Genomic DNA, 10,948 nt, shown 5'->3' on the forward strand with positions numbered 1-10,948 from the left:
CTACTTTTAGAAAAAGTGTAACAAGTAAACATGCAGGTGACTAATTGAGATTGAGAATGGCAAGAAGCAGAAGCCAAATATACGGGGGAAAGGGGTCAAACAATTAGTGTCTGCTATGTATGTCTAGTTCTTTACCCCCATGTCATAGTTTTAAAGAGAACAATCTTGTGACTAACTTGCTATACTTAGTTCTACAAATGGGTTAGTTTAGACCCAGGGTAGTAATGGTCAAAGGGCTTGGGACACATTGCTTGCTTTAGTCGCTAAGTCGTGTCTGAACCCCATGGGCTGTATAGCCTTCCAGACTCCTCTGTCCATGGGATTCTCCAGGCAAGAATACTGGAGTGGGTTGCCATTTCCTTCTCCATGGGACACATTAGGCGTGCAATAAGTATCTGGGGACTTACTACTGGCAGGCTATCTGACTTACTGCCCAGGACTTTCAACCCCTAAGCTAAGCCGATTCTAAGCATGCGATTAACCCCTCCAGGGGTCCTTCCCGCACCTCCCCCGGTCCTCAGAGATCTCTTCTCTCTTTCTCGCCCCGCCCCCGTGATTCCACCTGCCGGAAAGTAGGTGGCAAAAGCACTTCCGGGATAACAAAGGTCGGCCCCGGCAAGATGGCGGCCCCCTTGGAACTCAGTTGCTGGGGAGGCGGCTGGGGGCTCCCGTCGGTGCACAGCGACTCCCTGGTGGTGATGGTGAGGCCTTCTCCCCGGCGCGGGCGCGGGCAAGAAGGGGCGGGGCCAGAGGCGCGAGGCTGGCTGGCCGGGTCCCGGCGCCTAAAGGTGGTTCCCGCGCGGCGCACCGGCCCGGGCCGGCCCGGACGCTGCTTGCTGCAGCAATCTGGGCTCCCTCGCGTCCGAGAAGTTACAGCCTAGCCTGTGTTCCCGCCGAAGCTTCGGCGGGGAAGTCATGGCTTCACCGCTTGGCTCCGAGTGTTTTCAATCATGCAAAGCTGTCTGGGCGGTGGAATGAAAGCCCAAAGCAGGGGGCGCGCGCTCCCTGCTCTGTATCCCTTGAATGTTGGGGTGGGGGTGAAATAAACCCCCAAAGCCCTGGTAGCTGGCGTGCGCAATGACGGCTAGAAGTCTGGGGAGGGATGCAGCCCCGGAGTCTGATGTTTCTACCTTTCGGGGGACCCAGATTTGAAGTCAAGCTGCTCTGCAGGTTTCCTTTAGTACTCAGTCTAAAATGTTCTATTGCAAACTCTCTTTCAGGCTTACGCCAAATTTTCTGGTGCACCCCTGAAAGTCAATGTCATAGATAACACCTGGAGAGGTTCAAGAGGTACACTGTAAACTTTTAAACGCTCCTTTCTGCCCCTTCCCCCCTCTCATTTAAAGCTAGGAGGCATGTAGCCATGGAGTACCTTGGGGTTTTAGTTCTCACCATGACCTTGATTGTATGTTGCTTATGTTTTGATCATTCTGAGTAATACTTAAAAGGACAAGCCAAATTAATGGAAATTATGAGAAATGAAATGCTCTCCAAAACTCTGTGTGTGTGTGTGTGTGTGTGTGTGTAAAACTGCAAAAACCTAAAATATCTTACTCATTTTTTCCTCCTCCAAATGTGATTGGTATAGTTTTAAGGGTACTGGGATCTCTTTAAAGGATATCGAAATGCTTCCTTGTGTGTAAAATGTTTTTTGATTATAGAAGATGTACCAGTTTTGACAACTGAAGACAATACTATTTCTCAGCCAGCAAAAATACTAAACTTTTTAAGAAAACAGGTGGGTGGTCCTTTTTGAATAAGTAGATTCTCCATCCCTGCATGTTACTTAAAAAAAAGAAAAACATTAAAAATATTTGTTTAGAATTCTTTTTTGGAGACACATGCATGCATGCATGCTTCAGTTGAGTCCAACTCTTTGTGACCCCACGGACTGTAGCCCACCAGGTTCCTCTGTCCATGGAGATTCTCCAGGCAAGAATATCAGAGTGGGTTGCCATTCCCTTGTCCAGAGGATCTTCCCTGCCCAGGGATTGAACCCCGGGTCTCCTGCATTGCAGGCAGATTCCTTACTACCTAACCACCTTGGAGATACATAGGGTTTGATTAAAAATAAATAACTGAGAGTCACCGCTCTAAATTATGAGTTGTACTGTGACTCAAAAGCCATATAGTGAGTTACAGTCAACTCACATGATCATGCACTTTGCTTGGCTTTTATTGAAGTTTAGATATCAGTAGATTCAATTTAGCTGTCTTCACTATTACACTTATTGATATGATTATAGATTTAGTTCCATAACTGCTACACATTTTGTTCTTGGTATGAGGTCTGAGTTCCTATCAACTAGCAACTAGTTTTTAAAAGTACTTAAACTAATAGTTGCAGTTAAATGTTTCATGAAATAATGCATCCAAAATATCTGAACATGCCAAGGTTTATATATTTAAAATGTTTAAACATGTAGCAATTTATATAAACGTGAAAGTTATCATCAGTTTTGCCAATAGATAAGGAAGTGCTATGTCAACAAAATTTAGAACTTTTCTAAATGGGGAAGTTTTCTCTTTTCATGGGGAACACAACTAATTAGAACTTTTCCTTGTTATAAATTAACAAAAATAATAATAGCTTCTATTAAGTTTGTACTACATGCCACGCACTAAACTAAGGTCATTAACAATCATTGAAATAATAGTTAATTAAAAAAGAAAACTAATATTTATGGACCTTACTGTGTACATGAGGCTATGCTCAGAACTTTATTTGCATTAAGTAGAAACTGTTACTGAATTTGTATCTCTCTTTTCCTTTTTAATATGTTTGCCATTTTTGAAGAAGAATAGGAGTCCTAGTTTATTTAGCTTCACTGTTTTGGGATGTTCTTGACTTATGAGGTTTTGGGTTTTATATTTTTTAACAGAAATACAATGCTGATTATGAACTTTCAGCAAAACAAGGGGCAGATACGCTAGCTTACATTGCTCTCCTTGAAGAGAAGCTTCTTCCTGCAGTGGTGAGCATTGGTGAATATTGCAGTATTTTAGTGACTTTACTGAGAATGTACTTAGTCTGTTCAGAAGAACAATAATGGAAGAGGCTTAAGAGAAGAAATTTCATTTATGTATTATTTTCGATTGTTTCACGTAACTGTGAAACTGGGTTGAATCTGTTAGACATTCAATTAGTATAGGAAGCAACAAAGTGAATGACAGTGTCATTTTGGAAATAAAAATTCTCTGTGAAAGACAGAGTTTGTTGCTCCATGTATAGATTTGGGCCAACTGTAATTCATTTAGAAAATATTCATTAAGCACCTAGTATGTTCCAGGCCTTATTCTGGATGCTTGGGATAGAGCAAAACAAAACTGACATGTTTAAAAATCTTGGTTTATCCTTGAATCATCCTAGCTGGAAAATGGGTATGAAGTTAACTTCACTCAGAGATATTTATGAAAAAGTTTTACATCTACTGAATGATCTTCTTTTAATAAAAGAATATCCTTGTAGTGTTTTTTTCTCCTCCTTTTGCAGCTTCACACATTCTGGGTTGAGAGCGACAATTACTTTACTGTGACAAAGCCATGGTTTGCTTCACGAATGCCTTTTCCGTTGAGTTTGATCCTGCCTGGAAGAATGTCTAAAGGAGCACTGACTAGGATTCTCCTAACCAGGGGAGAGCCTCCCCTCTACCACCTTCGAGAAGTAGAAGCTCAGGTATGGTTGGAATTACCTTCAGAGCAAGGGCTCTCTGCAGGAGGGACAAGAGAGAGCAGGGATGAAACTATTGGGTTGGTCAAAAAATTTGTTCGGGTTTTTCTGTAAGATGAGATGGTACAGAAAAACCTGAGCAAACTTTTTGGCCTGCCCAGTACTTATCAATGCCAGCCTGAAAAGGAGTTCTCGAGCATCTTTCCTACTTTTGAGATGTAATTTCATCCTTATTAGATATACAGAGATGCGAAGGAGTGCCTAAATCTTCTGTCAAACAGATTGGGAACATCTCAGTTTTTCTTTGGAGATATGTGAGTACATTCCCTTATAAAACCATTTTAATGTATTGTTTGCGTATAATTGAGCAGTTACTTAAAGCAAGTTCCCTTGCCTGGTCCTTTTACCCCATCCCCAATGAGTTTGACACTTAAAAAAATACTTAGTGGATTTTTTTACTATAGGAAACTTTCTGCTGGGGTGATCTAACATTGAGTTCATATGTTGCATATGTGACTTTGAAACTTTTAAGACTGTTCGTACCCAGTCTCTAGTCTCTATATGATGCCTGTGAGTAAATCTTTTAATTTACAACTTAAATTTTCTTCTAGATAAAATGGGTAAGAGTATTTTTAAAAACTACTAATGAGTAAAACCCTAGTTGCTTCATTTTTATAAGCCCAAATGGGTAGTAAACCTTTTTAAAGACTATATTGTATACTGCAGAATTGATAAATGTATTTGAGGAAAAGTTTTTAGCATAATCCCAGATTAATATTTTCTTAGTGCTTTTTAAAAATCCTTAATTTATTTTCAGGCCTTCCACTTTGGATGCCTATGTGTTTGGCTTTCTCGCACCTCTTTATAAAGTACGTTTTCCTAAAGTTCAGTTACAAGAACATTTGAAGCAGCTCTCCAACCTGTGTCGCTTTTGTGATGACATCCTAAACAGTTATTTTAGGGTTAGTCTTGGAGGTAAGTTTGCATAGAATATTTGCATATTCTCCTAAGGATGTATACACCAAATCCATTACTTATTTAAAACGTGTGTATATTGTCTTTAAACCTTGGTTTGCTGCTGCTGCTGCTAAGTTGTTTCAGTCGTGTCCGACTCTGTGCGACCCCATAGACGGCAGCCCACCAGGCTCCCCCGTCCCTGGGATTCTCCAGGCAAGAACACTGGAGTGGGTTGCCATTTCCTTCTCCAAAATCCTGGTTTATAAAACTTCAAAAAGTGGCACTTTTTCCAACTTTATTTTTTTCCCCATGTGTTAGTTCTTCTTTCAATAGAGAAATATCTATTTGCCTTTTGTCTGTTCTCCTGGATTTTATACAGTTCTCGCTTCTTGTTCTTTAAATATTGCCCCTTTGAAGTGGGTAATTTTCTTCTAAAAGTTAACCACAGGTATTTATTATGTCCCTACTGAACGATAGCCTTTATCCTAATGCAAATGGGCAATTACTTTAAATGTTGCTTCTAGCATTTTCCTGCGTGAACAGAAATGAGCAGCAGATTGATTTTGGTGAGGTACACTCCCATGATTCCACTACTTGCAAACTGATTGCACCAGACTGGAGGTATAGTAAATAGAGGGCACCTGTCACTTAGGCGCTGCTTCTTTGGGAGCATGGGGCCTTGTGCTTAAGTGTTTGGGACACTAAGTTTGTGTGGGGAGAGTTGGCAGAAATTGTCCTTTTAAGAAACAGAAGTCATAAGGACCATTGGCTTAGGAACAGTTTACTTTTTTATATAGTGGGTTATGTGTTTTGTATATAATACACTTGTATGTAACAAGGGAGGGGTTAGTAGTTTGGAAGTCATGAAACTGAGTAATTTTCAACCTTGTTACTTGGGAGCAGTGGTTAGCAAACCTGACCACAGAACAAATACAAAATCTTAAGTCCTGTACCAGATTCACTGAATTAGAATAGAATCCATTCCTGGAATAGATCCCAGAAAACTGTATTTTCTTAAAGTCCGTTCAAGGACTTTGGAGGTGTGGATACTTGTTTGGCCCTTAGAAAGCTCTTCAAATGCAGTAGTTGTAACTAACGGCCTATTTGAAATGGGTGGGGAAATGGTACAAGTCAAATTTGAGAAGGCAGTGAGGACTGCTGTGCTCTTATTAATGACCTTGGCTGTCTGCCTAACACTTGGCTAACTGGCTGTCCTTAAGGACACATTTAGTCCTTTGGCTTAGGGTTTGGTTTTGGAGTATTACCGTATGTCTTAAGTTTGCCTTTGAACCGAGAATGGTTTTTCCCTTTGCCTTTTTGGGGAGGTGGGTGGGGGATGGAGCACTGAGCGGGTGGATAGACTCAGTATTCTTTGAATCTAAACAGCTCGTAAGGCTTTCAAAATTTCCTCTTTCTGATTTCTGTCCTGGCTTCTTAGGCATCTCTCCTGCTGGACAAGAAACGGTAGATGCAAATCTGCAGAAACTGACACAACTTGTAAATAAGGAATCCAACTTGATTGAGAAGGTCAAGTTTACTTCAGTCGTTACTTTGTACTAGTTCAGCATTTTCCTTCCTGCAGTTAATATTGTAATTTGGGTTATGCATTACCTTTACCCTTTTCCTTGTTTTTTTAAGTTTATTTTTTTCAGAAAGTTGTTTAAATATACATTTACTAAAGCAATACAAAATACAGTGTTTTGAAGCCAGTAATGGACTGATTGTTTGGGGGAAAGATCTGATAATAGCACTGGGTTTGCTTTTGCCACACAATTAGCAGTGCTTTTCAAGTTAGGAGACTTTGGCTTTTAAAAAAAAGGGGGGCGGCTGGGGAGAGAGAAAGAAACAGCAAAACACTTCTTGCTTGCTTGTCTGCCCCTTTCCGTCTCTCAGGGTTAATGTTTCTTGATCATAAGCTCCTGTGCTTATTCTTTCTTACTAATAGCACTATGGTGCTTTTTCTTTCTTTCACATAAATGTTTTTATTTTTTTGTCCTTCCTATCCTCTGTTCTAAATGTTGTTTACAGTTTTTGGCTAGTGTGGATATTTGCCACTTAAGGACTATGCATTTGTTGAGAGAAATATTGAGGAATTGGGCAGGGGAGGGAACCAACAATGGAAATTACAAGGGTGATTGTAGGTGGAAAAAAGAGAGTTATACAGTTTTTTCCTCAAGTGTTTGATAAACTTGCTTTTTTCTTATACAAATGGATAATGCTTCATTCTTTCACAAACTAAGGGGTCATTATGGCCTAATAACACTGGCTAGAGGTTTGGGGGATTGAGTAACAGGCACTGTATCATATGAGCTGTATATGAGTTATCTCATTTAATCTCAAGCAGCAACCCTGTGTATGCAGACTCTCTGTTATCCCCATTTTACAGATGAGATAACTGAAGCTTCAAGGGTAGCTTATAACATCATCTGCCTGAGGTCATTCAGCTGGCAAGAAGTAGAGAGAGAATCTGAACCCTAGTAATTGGATTCCAGCATGGGCTTTGTAGTTAGTCAGCTATGTAACTCATGAATGAAATTATGTAACCATTACTACTGGTGGCAATAGCCAGGTTTACAACTGCCACTCTCTGGAATGACCATTTTATTTCTTTTTATGGTATATTCTTGGGCTTCCCTTGTGGCTCAGCTGGTAAAGAATCCACCTGCAATGTGGGAGACATAGGTTCAATCCCTTTGTTGGGAAGGTCCCCTGGAGAAGGGAAAGGCTACCCACTCCAGTATTCTGGCCTGGAGAATTCCATGGACTGTGTAGTCCATGGGGTTGCGAAGAGTCAGACACGACTGAGAGACTTTCACTTCACTTCACTTCATGATCCCCTGGAGAAGAGAATAGCTACCCAAGCATAGCTTGGATTCTTGCCTGGAGGATCCCATGAACAGAGAAGCCTGATGGTCTACAGTCCACAGCGCTGCAAAGAATCAGACACAACTGAGCAACTGGCACTTAACTTCTTACTTATGTACCTCTTGTTAAAGTTTGGGTAAGCTGAAAGAAAGCCAAGTTTGTCTTAATTCTTAGCCCAGTGCAGTAAATCTCATGAGAGGAAATACACCAAGAGTTAAGTGTGGATAATGGAAAAATTATTCAGACTGTTGTAGATACTTTCCTGCTGGATGAAGACTATCCAGTGTAGTTTTCATTTCCATCTGTGGCAAATTCATTTCAGACCCACATTTGCAGAAAGTGAAACCAAGAGGCCCTGCCACCACTTCTGTGCTGTTCACTTTAGCATCATCACGATATGAGAGTCTCCTAACCCTGTGTCAGCGCCTCTCCCCACGCCAGTTCCCATCTGCTCTTCAGTACGGATCACCGTGTGCTACAAGACAGTAGAACAACAGATTCTCTTGACTACTACTGTTCACCATTTAGACAGAAAATCTAGAGCTTAAAAAAAAGAAAGAGTTATGTTTGAGGAACTTAGTTCTTGCAAGGAAAAAAAGACAACTGATTCAAATAGTTCACTGGGAATACTCTTATCCATTGGAAAACTGAGTTAATCTTCTCTTCTTTTCCTTTGATTATAAACCCCATGTACCTCTGCTGAAACATTTCCTCTGTGCTTTATAAAAGCATCTTGAAAGGAGAGAGTTTTGCGCTACACATGTTAAAACTCTAAAAAAAGCCTGTCTACCAGCTAGGTGGTAAGACACTATATTCTGTTGGTTTTGGGTCATCGATGGCAGCTGCTTTCAAGACTTTAATGAAGTAGCTTAACACCAGGACCTTGCACTATGGTTTTGGGGCACCCTGGTTAAAGGTAGTTTTCTAGGGTCTGACTCAGATCTAAATAACCCCTCTTCTGATGTTTTCAGGGATGCTAATGTACTCCTGAAACTCTTGGACATTTTCTAAATGTGCTCCACGTTACTTTGTTTCTCTGGAGCAGACTTAGAACTGATCCATTGTTTGCAGTGCCTCTGGATGAGGTCTAAAGTATTTATCCTTCTGTCTCTTTTCCTAGCCTTCCTTGGTCTAAATACTCAGAGCCTAAAAGAGGTGATCTTTTTGAGTGGAGTACAGGTCATTTTTATTGAGACATTGAGGTATAGTTGGAAGAACAACAGTGTTAGAATAAGACCAGGGCTCACATTTCAGCTCTAATGCTAGCTTTGCTAATGCAAATCTGATAACCTTGCGGAGCTTCCTTTTGCTAATCTGTAGAATAGAGAATGATTGTCTTTTTTTCTTTATAATTGTCTTAGGAAGCTCAAATGAGAACATGCTTTGTAACCTGTGGAAAGTAGTCTAACAGAAATGTTGCTTTTACCCTTAATATTAGAAGGTTTCTTAAACCAAGTTGTACTGTGGTTGAGTTCAATAGACTGTTCATTTTGTGGCATTACTGTAATTTTGTGAAGACATCCAGGATGAGCCATACTGCTTTTATACATATACTAAGTGAAAGTGAAAGTCACTCAGTCGTGTCTGATTCTTTGCAACCCCATGGACTATACAGTCCGTGGAATTCTCCAGGCCAGAATACTGGAGTGGGTAGCCTTTCCCTGCTCCAGGGATCTTCCCAACCCAGGGATCGAACCCAGGTCTCCCACATTGCAGGTGGATTCTTTACCAGCTGAGCCACAAGGGAAACTCCATACATGTACTAAGTCAGGCAGTATTTAGGTATGTTGTTTAGAATTCTTTAGAGATTATTTGCAAGAAAAGATTTCTCTAGCAGTGCTAGAAACATAAGGTTCTGTCCTCTTCTAGGCTATAGTTTGGATGGGGACGCCACAGTCCATATCAGTGATACCATAGCTATTAGTCAGATGTACCTTTTGTACTTTCCACAGATGGATGACAATCTTCGCCAAAGCCCTCAGCTTCCTCCTCGGAAACTGCCAACACTTAAACTGACTCCAGCAGAAGAAGAAAGTAATTCCTTACAACGGCTATCACCCTGACAGTCATCATGCTTTGTGTCCAGAGTCATGTAATTCTTGCAGCAGTCTCTTACACTAAGTGTGTGAAGGGCAAAAAGAAAATGCTAAAAATAGATAGAAGGAAGACTCTAAACCAAAAGAAACTTTCTATGACAGCAATTTTTTTTCATTAGGAAGCTTCTATTTTAGCTTGGCAATGCACTTTAAATAACATCAGCGTGAATGCTAAATGAACTTGGGTTGGGGGGGAGAGAAAATACATTGTACTGTATATAAAAACCAGCCTTAACCTTGGCAGATTTTTGCCTTTGGTTCCCATGTTGCTGGCCCAAAGCTCCACTTCTGTTCTGAATGTGCACACTTAATTTATTCAAGTTAATTTATTAATTTAGTATCCTTAGACCAGTCTGAATATTTAATATGTGGCTCTGTGTCTAAGGCCTTTTCTCTTCTGTTTAGAAATCTGATGCCTAATTTAGACACCAGGAAAAATATATTATTCTAGTATTCTGTTTAATAGAAAACCTGTATTTAGTGTTAAAAAACAACAAGGAATGTTCTTCTTAATTATCTCACAAGTCTAACCTTTGGGGGAGTTAGTACCATATATATAAATATTAAAGGTGGTAACATATAATATTTGTCTGACTATATGCACTTCAATATAACAGTATTTGCTGATGTGTTCAGTATAGGTTAGCAAGGGCTGTTTTAATTTATTGAAGCTTTACTGCTGCTGCTGCTGCTGCTGCTAAGTTGCATCAGTCGTGTCCGACTCTGTGCAGCCCCATAGACGGCAGCCCACCAGGCTCCCCCGTCCCTGGGATTCTCAAGGCAAGAACACTGAAGTGGGTTGCCATTTCCTTCTCCAATGCGTGAAAGTGAAAAGTGGAAGTGAAGTCACTCAGTCATGTCCGACTCTTAGCGACCCCATGGACTGTAGCCCACCAGGCTCCTCCATCCGTGGGATTTTCCAGGCAAGAGTAATTGAAGCTTTAGGCCTGTGTATTTGTAGTACATCTTTAACACTAGTCATCTCTTTCTTGGATTGATTTCAGGAGAGCTGAATGTTAGCACCACTTTTATGTTAGGCTGTAAAGTCTTACGACACTTGCTCAGTTGTTAGACCCTACTCAGGAGGAGCCTGCTGCCACAGAACTGGAAGCACCTACTATGCATCTGGTCCAAGTTCACCATGCTTGGCTCAGACCAGTGTTCTTTCCTGAGAAACATACCACGTAGTCAGAAGCTTTATGACAACTAATTATTTTCCATAGAGCTTAACTACAGTTGAAGAATTCTTTGGAATAATCGGAAATAGCATATTTTAAGGAACATTTTCCATTTATTGGTTGCTGAACTGTTAAAAGATTTGCTGTGTGGGTAATTTTACTTAGAACCTTGCTTATTTTAG

General features: G+C 40.6%; 1 protein-coding gene across 1 annotated transcript; it reads left to right on the plus strand.

The window, feature by feature from the left end:
- Positions 1 to 620: 620 nt before the first annotated feature.
- On the plus strand, positions 621 to 9,555 carry MTX3 (metaxin 3). Its single transcript, XM_068966569.1, has 9 exons — positions 621 to 701; positions 1,221 to 1,290; positions 1,662 to 1,738; positions 2,883 to 2,975; positions 3,494 to 3,676; positions 3,908 to 3,984; positions 4,488 to 4,645; positions 6,066 to 6,154; positions 9,445 to 9,555. Exons 1-9 carry the CDS (start codon positions 621 to 623, stop codon positions 9,553 to 9,555), a joined length of 939 nt encoding a protein of 312 aa, XP_068822670.1.
- Positions 9,556 to 10,948: the final 1,393 nt, after the last annotated feature.

Source organism: Capricornis sumatraensis, chromosome 2, assembly GCF_032405125.1.
Source record: "Capricornis sumatraensis isolate serow.1 chromosome 2, serow.2, whole genome shotgun sequence".
Lineage (NCBI taxonomy): Eukaryota > Metazoa > Chordata > Mammalia > Artiodactyla > Bovidae > Capricornis > Capricornis sumatraensis.

Excerpts from the sequence above, each read along its gene's own strand:
- MTX3 (XM_068966569.1), top strand. The coding sequence starts at position 621 with ATGGCGGCCCCCTTGGAACTCAGTTGCTGGGGAGGCGGCTGGGGGCTC. Across the intron at positions 2,976-3,493 it reads AGAAGCTTCTTCCTGCAGTG|CTTCACACATTCTGGGTTGA; the intron begins GTGAGCATTGGT and ends CTCCTTTTGCAG. Across the intron at positions 3,677-3,907 it reads TTCGAGAAGTAGAAGCTCAG|ATATACAGAGATGCGAAGGA; the intron begins GTATGGTTGGAA and ends CATCCTTATTAG.